At 42.1% G+C, this 22,219-nt stretch overlaps 1 protein-coding gene and 2 long non-coding RNA genes across 3 annotated transcripts in view; 2 read left to right on the plus strand and 1 right to left on the minus strand.

Annotated features, from left to right (window-relative positions):
* Window positions 1-46, minus strand: part of MIS18BP1 (MIS18 binding protein 1) — a 24,735-nt gene extending 24,689 nt beyond the window's left edge. The window contains exon 1 of the mRNA XM_026056065.1: window positions 38-46. Coding sequence (XP_025911850.1) covers window positions 38-46 — 9 coding nt within the window. The remainder of the gene's footprint in view (window positions 1-37) is intronic.
* A 20-nt stretch (window positions 47-66) lies between these two features.
* Window positions 67-7,544, plus strand: LOC112961259. Its single transcript, XR_003251973.1, has 2 exons — window positions 67-495; window positions 2,313-7,544. It is a non-coding gene; the product is annotated as an uncharacterized LOC112961259 (long non-coding RNA).
* An 8,272-nt stretch (window positions 7,545-15,816) lies between these two features.
* Window positions 15,817-20,882, plus strand: LOC112961260. The gene is made up of 3 exons (XR_003251974.1): window positions 15,817-16,083; window positions 16,567-16,733; window positions 20,597-20,882. It is a non-coding gene; the product is annotated as an uncharacterized LOC112961260 (long non-coding RNA).
* Window positions 20,883-22,219: the final 1,337 nt, after the last annotated feature.

Here is a 22,219-nt window from a genome sequence, read left to right on the forward strand (position 1 = left end):
GGCGGCGGCGACCGTTGGAGCCGTTGGGAGCGCGCGCGGCTGCCATAGCGGAGCAGTTGGCGCCGAGGGGAGCGCGGCGGGGATAACGGCCCGGGAGAGGCGGCTCGAGGGGCCCGGCCCGGGGTTACCGCCGCCGTCGGGGAGCGGGGCAGAGCCGTCGCTGCGGTACCGCTGCCGCCGCGAAGATACTTGCGCGTCCGGTCAGCCGGGCTGCCAAGGAGCAAACTGCGAATATTGAGCAAATGAATGACTCTTACAGTAACAGTCAGTGTTACCTGAGCGAGCCGGTGAGGAAAAGGTGACAAATGTGTGACAGCTTCACAAGTCAGCCCAGGCGACTTGGAATAGGATGCTGAATGGAGAGAGGGTGCCCCCGTCCTGCACAAAACGGGCTCGAGGTCGAAAGGACTGAGCAGAGGGGATGAGGGCAGAGCRTAGCCCAGGAGGTCTGTCTAGGCAGAGGCACCAAGCTGTGTTCCTTGCTCCTACGTGCAGGTAAACTAAAAGTAGAAAAAAAAAAAAAGAGTATAATAAGCTAAATATCACATGTTAGCAGTTCCAAGAGTTTTACCCACCTCTAAGCGCTAGCTTGCAAAGTGACACTGAGCTGTAACTACGTTTAGATTTTCAAAGACAGCAGTAAGTCCAGTCTATAACCATTAGCTTAAGTGGGGTATGCAATTTCTTAGAGCTCTGAAAGTTAGACAAGCTGTTGTCTGTGTCTTGGCTAAAAGGTTAAGTGGTAGATTTTCATACTTCAGATGAGAAAGGAGGAAAGTTATTTGCATAATGCCTATAACAGAAATTAGCATGTTTGCTCCACAGGCCTGGTTCACCTAGCTAATGAGAAAGCACAGTGAATATCTTGTAAAATCAGGTGTTTCTGGCATTTAGATTAGCCTAAGCAGGTGGGCTTGAAAAGTCAGTTTTGGATAAGAAACTACCTCAATGTTCACTATACCTATCAGATGCCTGTTAGCACATAGTAGCTACCTAAAAAAGTCTGCTTTCTATTTGTGCTGGGTATTTTAGTGTTCTGTTTGGTATTTTGTAACTTAAATTTTTTTTGTAATTAAAGTTTTTGGGCTTCTTGCAGAAAATGTGTATGCTAATTAATGGCCCAGATTATATAGCAGACAATGATCCTGTGCTTGCTTCTACCCTAAATTTCTAAGAATTTGTATGCAGAGGAAAAATAAATATCCAGATACAGAGTTGTCAATGCTAAGAATTGAAGGTAGGTGTCTGGGGAGTGGGGTCATCAGTTAGACAGGAAATAGTGAGAAGCTTGTTTTGCACAAATAGGCTCTTTGGCCTTCAAGTTTCTTGCTGAGTAGCTCTCATGTATCTGAGTTACTTCTCTGATCAATGAAGACAAACCATATCTACTACAGAGACAAGAATCTGTGAGCCAGTGAACTGGGCAAGTACTGCTGATTATATAGTGGCGTATAGACATTAAAAATGAGAGGCCCAGCGCAAGAGTTCTAGAAGGAGAAGGTGTTTTGTTGCAGAAGGGATCTCTACAATCTAAGCTAGCTCTTGTGGACTCTGCAATCCAGGGAGCTCCCTGTGCTGTTCATTCTGTGATCATCTGCAGAGCCAGGATCTCTGGGTGAAGTAATTAAGCTGGTAGCACTGAATGGGGGGAAGATTAGAGAAAGCAACAGGGAAAATGAAAGAAGGGCTTGAAAAAGTTGAAACAGGAATGATAAGAGAAGGATATGCTTAYATTTTATGTTTTTACATGTCTCATTGTGGTCTGGATATAATTGACTGTCCATACAGCTGGCTTGGTCTAACCAAGCATAACACTGCTAAATGCATAGAGCAATCTATCTAATACATTATAATAATATCATCTAATTGTTTGTATTGTATATTGCACTGTATTGATTTGGCTTCTCTTAAAAAGCAAAAAACCTGTATAACCTTCAGCTTATTCCATATCCCTAAGAATATTTTATTGCTACTATAGTTCCTTAAATACTTACCAGATGAGCTTTTCTCTAAAAGYAATCAAAAGCAGAGGAAATTTGCTTTCATCCAGTTACTAACAGAAGTCATCATACTTCCACAGGAAGTTGAGTGGTAGTTCCTTCTTCTTAGTAAAAGATAAGTTTGTAAGATTTGGGCAGTTAGTTTAGAAATCTCTAGATGCTCCTACATATTATAAACGTAGTTAATGGGGCAAGGCAAGTCACCTTTTGTAAATACTAACAAACACTAGTGGAGCTTCCTAAACAGCATGTCTTGAATAATTTTTAAGTTCATTTTCTGTTTTTTGTTTGTTTGTTTTTTATTCTATGAAGGAGAGAACTGGTTGATTATACAGAGAAGAAAAAGGAGAGAATTGGTTGATTATATAGAGAAGAAAGAATAATCCAGACTAAGCGCAGAAAGCTGTTAAGCTAAAAAGAATGAATGGACTGGTTTGCTGATTTTATTTGGGTTGAGTGACTTAGGTTGTGCCTGTAATTGGAACAGCAGCTGTGCACACAGGAGAGCTGACTCTTGCAGTGGAGCAGGATACATCTGGAGGTGAGAAGTTCTTTAACTCAAGGCCACACCTCCACAGTGAAAACTGCTTGATAGCCTTACCAGGTCTTTGTGCTTTGGGCACAAAAAGAGACATATATATTTTCCTAATTAGAATGACTAATTAAATCTCAGCAGTTACAAAAAAAGACCTGAAAATTGAATTCCTGACCCTGCGGTTGGTTCTCTTTGGGCAGACTTTGCTGATGCTGGTAAAAGTCTCTGTGGAAAAAGGATTTGTTGCAGGACAGATCATCATGGCATTATAAAGGGGTTTCCAAGATAGTTTTTTTCAGACTCGTGTCTCTGTTTATTTTCCAGTGGAGATGCAGACCACACTGATGAACTTAAGAGACTGTTTGCACACTTAAGTAGGTACTTGACCGATAGACCTGCTTCTGTTAATTATGTACTGTAGACCCCCTTAGAGCTGATCCATAGACCACCATGATCCTAGGTACCTGTATGGAAAGAAATGCCATCCATGCCTGAAAAATTCCTAAATGTACTTCTGTCTAGTCTCCTGTGGTCTCCTATAAGCTATTTTGGCTTTGCAAAAAGCAAGCCAAATGTCTGGGTTCTAGAGTGCAGATGAAGTCCAGTAATCCCATATCTGTAGTTGTGTGGTTGAACTGTGAAAAAGTTTGTATGATGTTTGGCTTAGATGTGTGTGCTTTTTGACATCTTTTTTTTTTATGGAAATGAGTTTCTCTTTTATTTGGGATCCTTCTAACTAGATAGTAACAGATCTTGTGGTCGCTGAAGGATTTCTGTGTTGTCATATAATAATAAGTATAGAGGTGTAAGAATAAATGTCTGGAGTCCTCTGAGAGGTTCAGCCTTATTGCAGTCTGGCAGTCATTCTTTTGTATAATGTTTTTGTCCTGGAGAGATGCCTAACACATGAAAGACCAAGGAGATGGTACAGGTTCTGTTATTATCTGCAACACCTATGAGAGAATGCCAAATGTTCTGTGTTCCCAAACGAAGACTCCAATGGGAGAAATAGGGCAAAGTGAGGGAGCTTGTTTAAAATTAAACTTCTTTTACTGTATCCTATTTAGCCAAGATAGATTACTGTTGATAATTAAAGAAATGTCTTCTAGCCCTCAGGGTTCCCATTCTGATTCCTATAATTACTGTGAAACTCTGCAAAGAAGCTTAGTCTTTTTATTGTTACTTTCCTTTCTGGAGCTATTTTTCTGGTGGCTTGGTAATTAGATTGATCATATCTACACGTCTGCCTAGCTAACTGTTGAGCAACTTACTGGCACTACCATAACAGCACTTTACCCTTCCTCTTCCCTCCTTTTTTTTTTTAAATATGAAAGGCATGCTACCGTTTCTGGGAGAAAACTAATTGTTGTCTTAATTTTCTATACTTTTTATCATACAGTCTATCCTCTAGATTTTTGAGATCTTAAATCAGTTACTTGCATGGCTGAAAAAAACTACAGCTTCCTGTGTTTATGGGTGTAGAAGTAAATATTCATACAGTTATGTATGTATACATATATGGATATAAAGGATGGTTTATTACTGGTTTTAAAAACTAGAAAATACAGGATAATCTTCATTAAACGTGGTTAAAGCTTTAATTTGTTTGATTTCTGCTGCAAATTACTGGGTGACTATATTGCATCATAGATCTTTAGCCTATGTTTTACTTTCCTGTTTCCTTTCTAGGATGATCTTGGTGTAGTCAGTGAATCAGAGTTACAATAAGGCTATAAGCTGTAGGATCTTTGCCTCAACTTGTTTCTGTTTCCAGACAGTTGGAAGGTGTTCAGTGAACTAATAGAGTCCTAGAAGACAAAAATGATCTTGTGGTTAGGCAGGCATGAATTTCCTGGGAGAACTTTGTGCTGCCTCCTGTCTGCTTTTGACAGAGCTCGGCACAAGTCCTAAAGCAGTATTTTCATGGGCAGAGTCTTGGAGGGAATACTCAGTTTTCTGGGAGCCTGATTATTAAAAGTCCCAAATACTTGAAGTCAAGTGCAGACAGCAAAGCTGCAGGGATGGTGTGGTCTGGGGTAACTGAAATGTGGCTATGTGTTCATTCAGGCTCACTGCTAATTCTGCTGCTGCTCCTGCACCACTCTGGTCTTGGCCACAGCAGTTTGCCCTTCTCTCTCTCCCCTTGCTCACAAAGTGGGGATGATGAGGCTTTTTTATATCTATTTGATTACCTTAAAAGAAATTCCGGAGCTGCATAAGTTTTTGATTGCATTAGATGTAATAACAATGACTAGTACTGGAAAAAAAAATAGAAATGAATTCTTTATGGCTTAGATACTGGGCATTAAATAAGGCATGTGGCCATAGTTTGAAGAAATCTGAAAAGTAGTAGTGGGTAGTGTTCCTGTTGATTCAGCAGCTCCTGTATGTCTTGTTCATTCTGTGATATGTCTCCTTCGTTAATTTTTGAAGGAAACTGAAGTCACACGGTGAATAACAATTTGTAAGCACATACTGTCATGGCAGTCGTGCTCTGGCATTTGTTTAATTTTTGTTTCACTCTGTGATCGTCACGATATTTTTCATGTCATTGGTAGCAACGCGTACACTTCTAGTGTGCCAGTGCTGTTCCTTGGTGTGTGTGTTTTCATGAACGTTGCAGAGGTGCTGGGAGGACTGTGTTTATTGTCAGAATTACTGAAGTATGTCTTGCTGTGAAATTTCTGGGTTAAGTGGCCCCATTGGTCAGATATTTCCTTGTACAGCATGATTGTTCTCCGTGGCACCAGTGAGCACAGAAAGCCAGAGCCCGATGGGCATGCATTGGCAGATAACCTGTCATGCAAAAAAACCCTGTTTTCCTCATTTTCTGGTCTTTTGTTCATACTGATAACATTGCATTTCTGCACCTTTTATCTAGTGCTTTTGTTGCTCAGGCAATTAATTGCTGTTGTGCTCATGCATCTGTCTTTGGATTTTGTTTTCATTACCATTCATAAAATAATAATAAAAAAAGAAAGGTATGTGAGCTATAGCACTAGAGAAGCAATAACCTATGCCAGTCACTTGCTGTAGCTACCAGAACAGTGATAACTGGATATCATCCTCCTGTCAAAAAGCTAGTGCCTTGCCACCTGCTGTCTTGGAAAGTATGTGACTGACCATCCTTTTCTGTGGCCAAAGAACACTCAGTCCTGCAGTGGCTGAGCACTGTCAGTGCCAAGCTCAGAAGGGAGATTGCTTCTGTAACTGAAGAAGTTTGCCTTAAGCGGTGGAACAGGTAGTGAAGCTTTTTCCCAGCCTGCTAACTGTGACTGAGGACTCCCTCCAGCCTGAGGGCTTGCCTGAAGTGCTTCAACTGCTCACACGCCTCCAGAAACCACACTTGAAAATGTCCCTAAATCTGTTAGAGACATAGTGATGTAAGTTCTGCATTTCCTCCCCGCTTGCTGATACGGTCCTTGGCAGACAAACTGCACTGACATTAAAGCATTGTGAAGCTCTGCTGCAGAACATTTTAAACACACAGAATAATTGTTGCCCAGAACTTGCAAAAGCATCAGATGGTTTTTAGTTGTTTCTGTGCTTGTATGCCTGCATGTGACAGCTGTTAAAGGTTTTAATTTTCACAAAGATGAGCCTCTTCTGTTGAGAGCGGGACACTTGTAAAGTGTCTCAGGTTGGATCCAATCCAAAGTTTGCAGCTGGAGAAAGCTCTCCGAGGATGTTCTGTTAGCATTTTTCTTTTGTTTGGGATTTAAAGGTCTCATTTTTAAAATAATGTTATGGACATTTCTGGTTGCTGGGCCCCTAGATCCACCTATATCCTGTGTCATGGATGAACAGTCAGTTAGTTTGAATGTCAGTCAGACTTACTTTAAACAAATTCTGAAGAACCCTCCAAAGCTGAGAGAATTAAATCCTGTATGTGAGCAGGTTTTAAGCTGTTGAGAGGACTCTGTCCTGCACATCTGTGATCTCTTCAATGCTGTCTGACAGATCAGTGAGTTTCTTTCTGTGTTGAGGTGCATAACATTACTGCTCTCCTGAGGGAAAATAGGAAAGAAAAGCAACTCCTTCCACTGTTTGCAGCTAGCTGGTTTATCAGAAAATAAGCAAACTGCTTCTTCTTAGAGCACTTAATGCTGTACTTTCCAGTAGTGTAACTTTGACACGATCACGCTGAGCTTGGCTAAAACAGGGTTTCTGCAAGGGCTTGTCGTTCCTGGAGGCATGAATTGGATTTGAGAAGCCATTCCAAATTTTGACATCAGAACAGTCTGCCAGATTTGTCATCTAAGTGAAACTGCTTATAAAGTATCTAATAAGATTGCTTTTCAGTTATTTTTGTTTAATCCAACAGTTTGGAATTATCCAGTTTTCAAATACATGTATTGATTTTTCTGAAAAGTTCTGCTGATATTCTATCAGGATGAGTGGTATAGAAATAGATAATAACTGAATGGTGCTTCACAGGTGGTTTATGAACCTGAAAAGCTGAAATGTCTTCTGTGAGTCTGTATGTCTGCCAACTTGAGCAGTAAATGAATATTGGCTTTCTCTACAAAGATTTCTGAGTAAAGGCACTACTTGTCACTGACAAAACACCACCCTACTTTATGTGAAAATGGATGGCTGCCTCCAGATTATATTTTATTTTATTCTTCCGCCTTTTCTGAATGGTGAATATTAGTTATGTTCTTGGCCAGCAGCTGAGGAGGAGGGAAGAGAGAGCAGAAAAGGAGGCTGTGGTTTAGGGATATCAGAAAATAATTAAATGCAAAATAATGCAAACATGCAGGAAGTGGCTGACTGGGATATATGGAGTTAACTAGAAGGTCTGAGGCTGCATGAGTTATAGCGCATGCACATGCGACCACTCTTTAACCACTGGACATCATGAAAACTGACCAATGTGTTCTGAATCTGGACCTGCCTTATCATATAAGACAGTGATTACTGCCTTTGGTGACTGAGGTTCCTTAATTACTTTTTGTACAGAATTTTTCAGAAACCTGTAGAAATTCAAAATAAAACTTGTAAACTGGTTTTGTCTTGCTGCTCTCTTACTCATCTATCAAAAGCATTGGATTTATAAGCAGGTGCAAACAATTATTAAGAGTCAAATCACTGTGAATAAACTTGTTTCCCCAAAACATATTTATATGCTGTGGAAAAGACATAGTTCCTCTTGCAGCGATGGATCAGGGTCAGGCTATGCACAGGCAGTTATATGGAACAGCTAATGCATGTAGATTCGGTTGTGCTCACCCTGCGGTAACGTGTGCTTGTGCCTGTGTACTTGGTGTAGTAAGGCTCTGCAAAACTGTATGTGCAAGAAACCTCCTGCCTTAAGCTTCATGTTCTCTGCAGGATCCTTTTCTTATTTGGAAGGGTTTTCCAATTCCTCTCCTTGTTTGTCCCCTCCTCACCACCAAACTGGGCTATTCCATTTCTCAGTGTTTTAATGTAGGTTGTATGGACTGTGCTGCTGCTCATAGTGCCTCTCCGGTCTGTACTGCATGGTATTGGGTCCAATACCATGGATTTGCTCCAGAACGAGAGACAGTAAGTGCAAGTGGGTGAAACATTCCTGGGTGCCAGAAGACCTGGATCATGTTCTTGGCTCCTTTACATGTCTTTGCCTCTGTTTCCCCTCCCAGCAGTTGCTTTTTCCTTTTATTAAGGTACATTTCTCTCAGGCAGTATGCAGACAGAAAGTAGCTGCCTGCATTCACTAGTGATTGGAGTGAGGTGGAGTATTTTTGTTTATTTTCACTCGCACCTACACACCAGAATTAAATCTTGTCAGTTAGAAGGGAATAATGCTAATTGGCTTTGTGTGGGAGGAAATATTTTGAAAAAGTGAAAATGCTTCCTCAGTGCTGTCTAAATCATTTTAATCTTTCATTAGGTAATTTTGGTCTCAAAATGTCCTTTCTTAAAGATAATTTTGTAATGTTTTTTCCTGTTCAGCCACCAAACTGCTGGTACAGCTTTAGTTTTGATTCATGGGCCTTTGGGTGCAGAGGGCTGGTGACAGCCCAGTCTGATCATGCAGGCAGTTTGGTGAAACCCTCCACTCTGCCGGGTGCAAAGGGGGATCCTGGTGCTCACTGCCAAGCAAAAGGGGTGATGTGCAGGCACAGGCCTGGGAATTTTTTTTGTGGCCATCTGTTCTCCAGAGCAGTTTGTGTAATGTGAAGTGCAATGTACTGCTCCCGCTCCCCGGCAAGAGGCATCTGCTGGGCTCCTGAGTGTTTGAAAGGACGGAACAATCCAGTTGTGGATTCCAGTCTTGAGGCTTGGTCATGACCTTGTGATTTCTAGTAATCAGCAYAGTTTGGTCTGAATGAAATCGGTAATTCCAGTGACCAGCTTGCTTAGACACTGTGACTGTAACTGTCAGACTCTGCATCTTCTAAGAAAGACTGGCTTCGGCACGATGGAGACTGCTGCGCTACGCAGCCGCCGGCAGAAAGCCGAGGCATTGCTCATGGGGAATGACTCGCGTGCACTCTGCTGTCTGTGCGCCCAGGGCTGATGAGCGGGGAAGGAGGACACCCCTTCGGGGCGGGAGGGAACGGGAGTACGCGTGGACGCTGCCTCGGGATGTGGAGATCACATCCACACAAGCTCGCTTTTAATAGCTTGGAGTGAATACCAAGACAAACTGTTTCTGAATAGGTTTGTACCGCAGACTAATGGTTTTGCCGCAACTCTAGGAACCTGTGTTTTATAACTCTCCACTTGCCTATATAAAAAGATTGGATTAGGGCTTTTTTGTGGCTGGTTTCTGGAGCATGAAACAAACTGATCTTGGTCTCCATGTTGGTACTACCTCTCTAAAGTTCACTGGTCAGGCATTTTCAGTTAGGTGAGATTTACTTAACAGTAAAATAGAAAAGAAGTTTAAATAACTGTGGGCTTCCCTATTTTGAGTTAACATTCATTTCTTGTTTTCCCCATGAATTACAGTTTTAAAAATTAAAATGAATTAATGGAAACAAACGCTTCCAAGAAATGAAACTCCAAGAAAAACTGTGATTTGCAGTGTTGCAATGACTACCATGTCTCATCCCCCCTTAGGGAGTCCAAGGATATGGCATGTCCTTCCCCAGACTGTGTATATTTCTAATCCTTAACTAAAATTAGCTGAGTCCTTTTTTCCCTCCTGGATTCCTCTTTTCAAGCCTGTAGTCATTTCCTTCTTTGTATGTACTGTAAGAAGAATGTGGAAGTGTTAAATTGCAGGGGCTTGATGTTGTGAAATGTCTGGACTTAGGGAAGACCTTTTTGAGGAGGCCTTTTCCTTTATCAAAAATATGCTCCTCCTACAAGGGTGACACATGGGGCTGGCAGGGGCAGTAGCCTTGCCCGCAAGAGCCCAGACCCACGGTAAGCAGCAGAGCAGGTCCTGTCGTGGTACCCAGGGTCAGCCACAGTCCAGTTCACTGACAAGGCTACAGAGTGAAGTCGGGAAGCTGAGGCTGTGGGTCATGATCAGTGAGAGACATAGCCAGGCGCCAGCGTAGCTCAAGTGAGGACTAAGGATGAGGGCGTGAGCCTYGGTGCAGCTCCCGGGCAAAGAGGAGAGCCTCCAGGAAAGTGTCTCACGGGTTGTTCTGTCTTTCTCAGCACTCTGATCTCAGGTTGCAGCTGTGCCACGTCAGGGCTGGCCTCAAGCACAGATAGCCAAACCCTGGGGTAGTGGGGTGGGGAGAGCTGCAGAGCCTAGTAGTGCGCTCAGGCCCCGACAAAGGCTTATCCTTCACTTTTGATCTCTTAGATAGCCTTGGCTGAGGTTTACATCATGAAACTTCAGAAGAATGCTTGCCGAGATCCTTCTCTGCATGCTTATAACTTCTTTCTACTTTCTCATGTAACTTTTGGCATCTCTGTGCTGGTTCTGCAGCAATCCCTATGCTGGCACATTCCTTTCCGCTATTTTGATTTCTCTTTCCCGCTTTCCCATTTTCTGCTTCCTCGACTTCATTCCTTGATTCTTTGAGTTCTCTGTAGTTTGGCAAATAAGCCATCATATATATGGTCTCGCTACCTTTAAGCAAGGTGCACACTGATAAACTGCAGTTTTTAAACAGAACATCCTCTCTTTCCACCGAAGATGGTATGTTTATGTCAATGTTGCACCATCTATCTATGTCACGTTGTGTGTGTAAATGTCTTCTTTCCATTCAGCATGCTTTTTGTGCTCTGAGCCTTCCTTGTAGTTCTGTCTGAAACAAAACTTGATGCATCAAAGCTGCTCTGACTGAACAAATCTGGCTTGGTGACCTGGGCACTTTCATTTTGGAAAACAATACTTGCCATTCCAAGCCCCTCTCCATGACCAGGGTTGTCTGCATAGTATCTTCCTTTGCAGTCCTGCTCTTCAGCTTTCTGCTGCTTTTTGAGTGCTTTTCCTGCTCTTGAAAGAACTATCATTAAAATTTGAAGTTTCCAGTAAGCCCTTAGTTTTTATTGTTTCCCTCTCACTGCTATATTTTCACAATGGTTTATTCTTCTGATAGATTTTATGCATGTAAGTGAGATTCACATTTGTAGTAGTTCCACTCCATTCTATGCTGGCTCCTGAAAACAAGTTCTCAGCAAAGGAATCTGGAAATTTAATTTCATACACATAATGTCACAGCCTTCAAAATGAATACTAAGCCAAGGCTACATGCCTGCTTATCACTATTCCTCCTAAAGTAATTACTCATAGATTCCTAGATTCATGGATGAATAGAATAGGTTTGGCAATGTCTAATAGTATCTAACTAAAATTAAAGCAGTGAGAAGAGGAACCAGTGTGAAGAGAATCTTTCTGAAGGAAGTTTGCTTGGACTATATATTTCTGTGGAAAAATGTCATTCTAATTTACAGGTTCACTTTGAAATAAGACTTGAATATCATTCTCTAAAGTCAGATCTGGGACAGTGCTGTAAAAGGTGGTAACAGGTTTGAGTCAGAATCTGTAACACCTTGAGAGTTTGACACCAGTGAAATGTTGATTAGACTGCAAATACCCTCTGCCAGTGCTTTTCACATTGGTCTTTTAGCCTGCCCGCTGCGGTTGGAATATTTATGAAATGAAATCTTTTGACAAGGAGAGATCACACTGGAAGCCAAATTTCTGTTTATTACCAGCATGTTATCTTGTTGCAGCATGCAACCATATATTTATTTTAGCATTTTCTCTGCTTCATGTAAAATAACAAGTGAGATTACTCTGTGAACATCCTTTAATAAAGCAGTTGCAGGCATTTAAGAGCAGTGTGTCAGCTATGATAAGTGAAACTCTTAATGCAAGGTTTTGACTGTTGTAAATCACTAGGCAGACACTATAACAGGGCTTCACAGGCACTACTATGCAGCAGTGGATGTATGGAATTTATTATCTGCTGTACGTGAGTTTTGTTCTTTTTTTATTAACAATGAATTCGTTTGCATTCATCTTGTATTCCTGCTTATTTATTCATTTTGGTTGGAATGCAACTGTGTTTGTGAAACTAATTTGTTTTGCTGTGAAAGATTTGACCTTTTTAAGGAAGTTTTATTCATGACTGAAGAGATATTCAGGCAAATAATGGATTGAAAACTTGAGTGACACAGACTGTGTTAACCAGTGTCCTAAAATGCTGTTCTTTAGAATATTCTACAGTAGGTTCACATATGGGATGATGAAAAGAGAAGAAGTGGGTCTGGTTTTGTGTTGCCTTCTCAGAAGGCTTTCTAGACTGAATGCTGAGACTACTGGTGATCATTTGGCCATAACATCAACATTTGGGTTTACTTTTTTTTTTTTTTTTTTTAATAAGGTTTTCAGAAATGTGCTTCTGTTGTAAACCCTTCAGGAAAGATGGATGGAGCTGCCGGACTAGCTGATTTGAAGTGGTGCCTACTTCTTTTTTCAAAATCAACAACCATATTTAAAGTTACTGGTCCAGCTTTGTAGCTGCTGGAAAAATGTCAACAAGAGCTGAGAAGATATTAATTTGTGCCTATTGAGAATCTGTCCCGCTGCGCTGTTAGCAAAGATGTGTTACTCATTCTTGTGGAGAGCTTTGTTTTTCTGACGATTATGCCATTTTGTTTCCTTGTTGCCCAACATGCAGAGGTTCTCTTGATAAACAGACTACTTCCAGAGTGCACGGATAGCGTGGCATCACTGTCCTTTCAGGGACACTTACGCTGTCCTGCCCTATCTGCCTTGAATTAAAACTAACAAGTAATATGCACTATGACTGCTTTGACCACACTTCAGGTTGCTTTTAACACAGCCATAATCTATTTTGATGTGAGCTATTATGGATAAGAATGGGAGAAATACATTTTGTAATGGACACTAACTTGGTATGACTTTGGCAGAAGTGGAATAAAAAGGGGAACTAATGCATTAACGCTGCCAAGTTTGCAAGCTATCAGTGCTATGTGAAACGCTGCTGCAAAAGTATTGTTTGTGTGTTATCTCTTAACTGCCCAAGCAGAGCAGCAAGCAGAGGTTGTAACCACGGTCTGTCCCTGTAGCATGGAACGTGCCACGTGCCTGTAGCAAAGCCTGCGGTGGGGGTGTTTCAGACCCATTCTTGTGCATTTCACATAATTGTGTGGCCAAAATTCCTCTGGAGACCAGTGTTCCTCCGAAGTGTGATAATCCCATTGCTTGTCACAGACTTCTGGCTTTGTTTAGTTCATGGTGTGGTTGCTCCCCTAAAGTCCAGTTCTCTCGCCAGCTGTCTCTGTCCTTCTGGCATGGRTGTGGAAGACGCCTGGAGATGAACGTGTTGAAGTTTGTGCTGCTGAAACGTCCCATTTACTGAGCAGCTTGGCTCTTGACATGTCAGACAGTGATAAAACTCTTTGCAAGTAGATTTTTTTTTAATTTGCCCGTTTCCTTGGGTTCTTACTCTGCTCTGTCTTCTTATTTTGTTATAATTTAAGAACAAATCCTTCTGTCGCGTGCTCCTTCCACTTTAGGAATCAGAGCAGCATAGAACTAGGAGGAGTCTGTGTCATCTGGTCCTGTCACATGGCAGGATCATCTCTACCTATGTTCTTGATAGGTGTGTAGCGTCTCTAAGAATAGATTAGACAATGACGGTGATAATATATTCTTTTTTCACYAGCCTTACTACTGGAAAGGTTTTTTTCGAAATGTCTAACTGAACTTAGCTACAGCTTAAGACCTCCTTGTCCTGTCCACTATGAACATAGAGAATAGGTTGTTCTTTCCCCTTTGCAGCAGCTATGTTCAGCTCATGTCCACTCTTACTACTAGTTCCTTCTCTGCAGAAGTGCCGCCTTGCAAGTCATCTCCGTTGCTGCTAGTATCACTCCACCAAAGCAGGCATAGTCAGCTTTGCAATGGTGAGTGGAGCCTTYATCTTACAGCTTTTGAGACTTGTGCGCGCCACATACCACCAGCTTTCCGTCCTTTTCTGGCCATACCCTGTGTGTTATTGAGCAGCATCCATTTCTGTGAATATGTTTTCATTGAACASAATTGAAATATTTTTTTCCTTTTTATTGTTCATTGTTCCTGGTACRTGCCCATTTGATGATATGATTTACCTGATATTTATAGATCCAAGACTTCTGTCTGGGTGTCATAACAAATTCCATGTTACCATTTGCCTCCTTTAGGGAAGTGCTAGTGTGTGGTTTCTAGCACTAAAATTATTTTGCTGTTAAAGTGTTCCCCAGACCTTTCTCTTTCAGTTCGTGTAATTGGAATGGATTATAATGTACTCSGGGGTGTGCCTTATACAACTCACTCACCTATATGCCTCTGCTGTTGTTGCTGGGTTCCTCATTTAAGCATTTCAGAGCATTTTTTTCTCCTTTGGTAGTAACTCTGCTTTCCTTTTGCTCCCACATGTTTCACATTGTGGTTAGATGTGTTTAATGCATTTGGTATTATTGCTGGCTGTTTCATATGCTGATTRACACTCTGTCCAGCTTTTCATGCTTCTGTCTTTGCTAACTGAATTCGTGTGAACTCTTCTTCTGCTGATTTAGCAATGGTGCTCAGAGCCGTATGCCTTGTGCCTTTCTCTAGGGCTTTTATTTGTGTTTCTATTTATTCTTTTGCTTGGCATATCCATATCAACTATTGCAGTGCCAGGTCCATCTCCCTTAGTAACCATTCACAGACTTTTCATTGTTACTTCCCTGAACAATTTGTTCTTTAATGAGTCTCTTAATAGTCCTGGTTCATTTTTTTTTAAGCTCCTCAACTGTTTCCCCCTYGTTTTGTTTTACATTTGTAAGGGTTTTCTTCACTTTCAGGAAGCCCAAAAGAAAACAAGAAACAGAACAGAAAGGTGACTTCCTGGAAGACTTTTTCTTCACCATGAAGGGCATGTTGGGGTTGCCTTACGGGTATCATAAAGCCAGAGAGAGATTCTGCATCAGTGCGAGGCCTGATTTAAAAAACAAAAAAATCCCAGAAAACCCACTGAGTTGCAGGCAGTTGGGATCAAAGATTAGGGGCTGAGCAAGAGGAGGTTTGGAACCAGAGRCCAAATATTGCCAAGGGCAAAGTCAGAACCTGAGGCCTGAGCAAGAGGAAGTTCAAGGAGCCAAAGGCATGTCAAATCAAAGGCAGGCGCATGATCAGGGCCCTGGGTTGAATGTCAGGATGTGGAGGACTCTGATTTAAGATAAGCTCCAAGACAAGGAGCCAGGAGACTGATAGAAGGTCAGGTGGGCTGGCCAGGAAAAGGAAACACTGCTGAGCAGAGRGGAAAGGAGCAAAGCACAAGCACTGAGGAGCGGGCAGGTAGCACACTGAGCAGCTTGTGGGGYTGTCTCATACTCCCACAGGCTGTGCATCAGACTCACAAGCTTGGGATCTTGAGATATTGTCCTCCTTTGTCAGCAGAGCAAAGACCTGAAAAATTTATGGAGTAAGTAGGGAAGAGCTGAGACAGAGCTGAGGTACAGAAAAGAAAAAGAACTGGACAAGATAGAGTACGTTGCAACTGCATTGGAATAGAAGTGTAGACAGTCTTAAGATATACCAAATTACTTCCGTTTCCTCTGAAGAAGGATATTTGTCGAAGCCTCTTCATCTATTATGGTAACTATTTTAGAAAGGAAGATGGAGTTAGTTCTGTTTAATTCTAAGTTTCCARTGAAAGTTACCTTCAAGGACTGTGACAAAGCAAACATGTACAAAGGGATAAAAAAAAAAGAGGATAAAAAGCTGGAAGAATCACAGCTTTTTGATGATATTTTCAGGAAGCAGGGACACTCATCAGTCACAGCTGAATGCTGTGGTCCTGCAGATCAGCTGTGATAGCTGGTGGTGGAGACTGGCTCGTTTCCCTCATTTGGGACATTCTTAGCTCCTGTGGTTAGCTTCCTCTCTTGGACAACAAATCCCAGGCTGAGCAGAGCTRTTTGTGCCTTCTTGCTGTGTTCTGTTTATGCCATGTAGTGTGTCTGGTCTCAGGATCAAGAGAAAAGCTGAAGGAGAAGGAAGAAGGTGATGAGGGGCAGGGGTGAAATGGAGTGTGCAGAAGAGAAGATGGAAGAAGAGCTCCATGTGCTCCGGTGGTCCCTGTGTAATGCACAGCAAAGGTTAGACAGCTATACTGGTGGTTTGGTGTCATATGGTTCAGACTTCGCACCTCTTCTCAGTACCTTTCAGCTCTTTATTTTTCTAGGGAACTYRKGCGTGGAATAGCCCTAGCCCATGCTTTCTTGTTTTGTCCRCCAGTGGGATCTAATTTCTAATGCAGCAGTTTTCCCTTTGATGTCAGCATTATATTTCTATGKTCAGTACTATGGCCATAGCATGTTCCTTTGTCTGTTGATATGATTTATCTATTATATGATTTATCTAATTATCTATTGATAATTTCTGTTTGGATTACTTCAGTGTTTCACTCTTTCGCACCTTTCCCATCAACACTTACTGCATTTACAAACCTTTGTTGCCTTTCCCACTGTGCATGTGTAAGCCTGGACAGCCCTTGTTAGRAGGGGCTTCTCCTCTCTTTTCCCTTCCCCTTTTCTTTTGCACCCATATCTTTTGCCTCTTAACGCATGACTTCTCTGCAGCTGAGACTGTCCCTGCAGATGGAAGAGACACCTGCAGCAGAGCCTGTTGCTGTAGGTTTCCTTTATAGTTGAAGGAGAAGCAGTCAAAGTAACCAGCGAAGCCACMTGAAAGTAGATGTCTGAATGCCTGTTTCTCTTCGCTGGATATGCAGAGATGACCGCTGCAGGTATGGAAGTCTGTACTGTGGATGGCTGAAATTAGATGAAATGAATTCCTCCCAACATGCGGCCTACAGGAAGCCTCACTTGGCTGGAACAYTTACACATTACTGGCCTTGGCTTGCTCCAAGAGGAATATCCATTTCATGAATCTCAGAACCAAGCAATAGTACAAGACTGACTTAATAGCAGGGTCACACTGAGATAAGAAACATGTTTCTGCCATAGCCTTGAAATTGCTTTCACCAGGTTGTTGTACTTATTGGTGTTACTTGCTGGGTGTACATCACTTCACTGGTTTTCTTTGGTGAATCATCACAGGAATACTGATAGAGGAACAGATGTGACCTCTAGAGGAATACTAAGGGTAGCTGTTATTACATTATATAAAAACTGTAAATACTCTTGTTTCAAGGCATCCACTAAGCAAATCAGGATTAGGAAAAAATGCCCTCAGAAGTGCTAGAGCTTGTGTTCTATTTGTGTAATTCTGTTTATACAGCAGCTATGAAATACAGTCGCCAGGACTGCTTATGCCAGGCACTGTACCAAAGTGCTATAGAAGCATGTAATCCATGTATAAACGGGACAGTAGATGGATGGGATGGGATTGAGGAAAGCAATGCGGTGGCARTGGTCAGGGTGGCAAGCAGTGGTTTCAGCACCCCCGCAAACTAGTGTTAATATAAAGGTTTTAGACTGGTTTCGTAATGAAACAGGACATGCCYGAGTGCTGCCTCTCTCCTAGCGTGTTTTTGTTCCTTCCCCAGCTCAACCCTTGCTCATGGCCAGTGACTTTTGATTCATTGGCTCATTCAGTTGCATTTGATTGGGAGTAAGAAACTCAAGTTTTGGGGGGGTGAAGGGGGAGCAAGCAGGTGGGGGAAGATGACCTCCATCTGATCCAGTTGTCCTAGTGTGAGGCAGTTGCTCATCTACCGTCTGATCTGTGAGCCATCAGCATAGAAGTGGTAGCGGAATTTGGTTTTCCGAATGTGACTAGGGTTGCACAGAGACCACAGGCAGAACCAGTGGGCTGCCAACAAATGACTGCCACAGGCAGCAAAGAGATCCAGGAGGAAGCATGGATTTGAGCTCTGGGAYCACTGGGAATCAGACAGGGCGGAAAGAGAGGAGAGGAAAGTAGGAATGAGGGAATGTTTATTTTCCTGTGAAGATGTATGGTCTGCCGTGATCCAATGCCTACTAAATGTGGAGAACTCCCTTGGAATATCTCCAAGGATGGAGATGCCACAATCTCTCTGGGCAGCCTGTTCCCCTGCTCAAAGAAGTTTTTCCTCGCGTTCAGACAGAGCTCCCTGTGTTTCAGTTTGTGCCCGTTGCCTCTCGTCCTTTAGGTTTAGTGAGTTAGAAGCAGGCTGAGGAAGGGGATGTTGGGTAGTGTGGCAATTTTTAACTTCTTGCAGAAGAAGCAAAAACATTTCTAGCCTGAAATTGTTTTGGACAAATATGCTGATTAAAATTCCYAAGGCCCGTTCATTGCCATGATAGAAAAATACCTGGTGTGGACTGTGATCCAATTTTGTTCGGTACGTTAAAATCCCATTAATGATCTAAATGTCTTCAGCTACATTATTAAGCTGCTAACATGGTAATTTGGCTAAGTGTATTTAAAATGTTTAAAACAAAATTATTGCTGTTATTCAAACATTATCAAGATTTTTAAACTAAAAGGAGCCACTTCATAAWTTTTTTTTTACAGAGATACATTAGAATAATGTATAAAAAGTGACAGTCTCTTTCACTGGCCTTTATAACATTTTGCATATGTAGGATATAAGAAAAATCTTTAAAATATTTTGTTGCTGAGAGATTAACTACTTCACAAACGTTTCAAAATTGGATTTTGTTATAAACGCTCCCCCAGTCTTAGGTGTAGAGGCATAAATAGCTTAGCTTTAAGGATCAGCCACCAAATTCCAAATATTACCTTTCAAGCCTCRCTGGGCTGTGTTAAGCCTCACAAAATTCTTAGACGGTGCATTTCTCCTTCAATGTCATACTTGGTATGTGTGTTGGTAGGAGAGTGCCTAATATGAGAGAATTTTTTCTTAGGCATCTGGGTGGAAAGGCCCAACTAACAAGCATTTCCAGATAGAAGGTCTCTGAAGAAGGAAAAAGCACTGAATTTTATTAAATAGAATTAGAAATCAAATTGGAAGGGCTCTTGGGAGCAGAGTGACAGAGGCTTTGCATCCACTAGATGGCAGGAGCTGCCTTTTGCAGTGATGTGCTGGCTCTGTTAAGCCAAAACCTGGAGCTGGGAGGTTTCCTGTCCAACACAGAGCTGTGCCTGAAACGCAYTTCTGTGAAAAACAGAGTTACTAATAATGCTTACACTATTTAACATTTATTTATGCCCCCCCCATCTGTGGTTCTTAGAAACACAAGCATGAGTGAGGGTTCAGGGAAAACATGTCATGTGGTGCAGCTAAGCTAAGCTTGTCCTGAAGTTTGAAAGCTGGGCCTCCTCCCYGTGCTGTGCTTTGCTGCTGTTACACCTGACCTTACAGATCTGGAGATGAGAAAGAAGGATTATAACCATGTAGTCTGACTTTTGCTATAATGCAGGCCACAGAAATTACTTTCCCGGTTATTTTCAGCCGGACCCGCTGGCTGTAGGAGAGCCTTGGTACATTCTTTAGGATGATTTCTGCTCTGATTAAGAAACTGACACTTTCCTCAGTAAGTTGTTCCAGTGGTTGTTACTCTCTGTGTTAAAAATGTGTGCTTTATTTCTTATCTGAAATTGTTTAGCTTTAGTTTCCAGCTACTGCAATGGGTAATGCCGTTCTCTGCTGGAATAAACAGGGACCTAGTACCAGAATTTTTRCCCCATGCAGGTGGTGAATAGGTCACCTCCTTTCACTCTGTTAAATGAAATATGAAAAGCTTCTCTCATCTCCCCACACAAGGCAGGTTTTCCAGATCTCAGATCTTCCTGTTGCTTTTTCAAAAACCACTTGGAGGTTGAATCCTGGGTCTCCAGCCCCTTCATTAAAGATGGTCTCCAATGCTGTATATGGGAGTAGCACTCCCTCCCCCTTATCTCAGTTCTTCTGCCTACGCATCTGAGGTTCACCTCTTGGGCAGTTCAGCTCACTGGCTGTCATCTTCACTTGGGTTTGGCCATAACCCTTCCTTAGGAATAAGGACCTGGAAGAGACTCCTGAATAGTAGATTTCAGTCCTATCCCAACTGTTTTTGTAARCTGAGCTCACCYGTAAAACTAGCTGTGTATTYTACCTCTTGCTCTACTGTTGTTRCTGGAGTGTATTCCATAACCTTCCTTCTCTAATGATGTTGCCTTCTTGTTTCCAGTTTAAATTTCTTCATAACTAATTTATAGCTCTTCATTCGTTGTGCCAGTGCTGTCCTTTAGCWTACTTAATTCTTTCCTTTTGCTGTTACTTTCTCCCTTGTTTTCTCTCTTGCGTATCTAGAGAGAGCAGTCACAGTTTGTCTCAGCCTTTGTCTCAGCTGAAAGCACTAAGCCCTGCTACTTTGCTGCTGCTTCTGGACCAGTTTGCCTCTGTGTTTTGTTTATGAAGCAGATGATCAGAGCTGTGCTCAGTCCTTCTCTAATGAGATCAGCTCTTTGCTTGCACAGAAGCAGTAAGAATTTCCTGTCCTTACTGGGGGTGTCTTTCTCTGCATGTCCTTAGATGCTTGATACTACTTTGTGAATCTCCAGTTTGGTTAATAAATGCARTTCTGGCAGAAGATGCTTCTATAAGGTATTCAGCTTATTCAGGTGCAGTTTTTTAAAAAAATCCAACGAATTTCACAACATCCTGTTAATGAATGCTGCCATCCTTCCTACATCACTACGTCTGATTTTGTCTCTCAGGTCTACCACCTTAAGCATTCTAGAGCTCCCTGGSTCATCCAGCTTCCACCTTTCAACTGTAGAATCACAGCGCTCGGCTTCGCCAGGCCTCTACTCCTCTATGAYTTCCTGAGGGTGCCAAGACTTGTTAAACACTTATGTAATTAGCCAATGAATTGCTTAAAAAAATTGCTCACAAAAATTGCTTTAAAGTTTCTTTCAGATTGTCTGTGATGAATTTTTTGAATAAGAATTATTTCATTWTTACTGTAAAACATGAATACACCGTTCAGTATCTTTACAAATACGGAAGAAAAGTACTTGTTAAATCCTTTTCTCTAACACTGTTATAGTATACATTCCCAGTACTGGACATAAGCTATTAGAATGATTTYCCCTGTTATTGTTCTTTTAAGACATCTTAGTGTCCTTTACCTTWTTGGTAAGAGTTTCTCTATTTTCACTTGTGTCAGTAATTTCCCTTATCTCTTGTGCGTATTTAATAAGTGATCACTTCAAGTAATTTCCATTGATTTTCCTGTTCTCCATTTTTTTTTATATTTTGTATGACTTTTTTTTGGTTGGCTATTTTCCATTATATTTTATGACACCATCTTTTCAGGTTGGTGAATCTACTAAAGTATTTTTTAATAACCTAATCATTATTTTATTTTCAGTCAGCTTGGGAAGAGATGAAAGATAAATAGAATCAATGTATATGGGAAAGAATATATTTGGAAGCTGTTGCCTGCTGTCAGACCAACGCTCCCTCAAGCACAGTATCTTTTTTCTAGTAGTGGCCACAAGCAGACGCTCAGGGAAGAGAGGACTAGCAAGTGCACTCTCCTGGCCTTTGGTTATTTGCAGCCCTAGGGATTTCCCGAGTGCGATGGAGTTTTCCCTGTTGAGTTCAGTGTCATGGGGCCTGGCAGCCCACACCAAGGCAGTGACTGGGACAGTGGCATTGTGGTTCTCGTGTCCCTGGTTCCTTGGACAGCAGTTCCTTCCTTCCTTGAATGTAGGAGGACTAGGTCTTCCTCAGTTTTTCCCCAGTATCTTGCAGCTTCCCTCATGCTCTAAGTGTGTGTATTTCTTTTTTTTCCCCCCTCTGAGTCGTACTGCCCTGAAAACCTCCTCCAAACATCCCTGGTTTCAGCTTTCCTTCCTGGTCAAGCGTCTGCGGAAGCTTGTTTCTATGCAAGGCCTCACTGCTTATTTCCCCTCTTCACTGAGGGAAGGAATTCACCTTGCGGAGTGCACAGTCGGTGATCACAGGGATCGTGGCCCCACCGTCCTCGCTGATGCCAACCAAACAGGCCTGTTCTCTTGGCATGTGCATGATGCAAGCCCTGAGGTTATGTGACCATCTTGGAAGGCGCATTCATTGCCTTGCTCATCAGGCCCCTCCAACTCTTAGCATATGGTTTGCAGCTTTTCTCTCCTCAATACCTGGTTGCTGCTGTACTCATTAGGCCAAAATAAAGAGCAGGTGACGGGGAAAAAAAGAAACAAGACAAGGCAAAGTCTGGCTGCTTAGGCTCTTCCACAGGGGAGAAAGGCAAAACAATCAGTGCAGCCAACCCCTTGAATTAAGCAGAGTAATGGACCACGTATCTCTCTGCATAAACTTCTGCTTTTGTTAGG

The sequence above is a fragment of the Apteryx rowi genome, unplaced genomic scaffold (assembly GCF_003343035.1).
Source record: "Apteryx rowi isolate R43461 unplaced genomic scaffold, aptRow1 scaffold_13, whole genome shotgun sequence".
NCBI classification, from domain to species: Eukaryota; Metazoa; Chordata; class Aves; order Apterygiformes; family Apterygidae; genus Apteryx; species Apteryx rowi.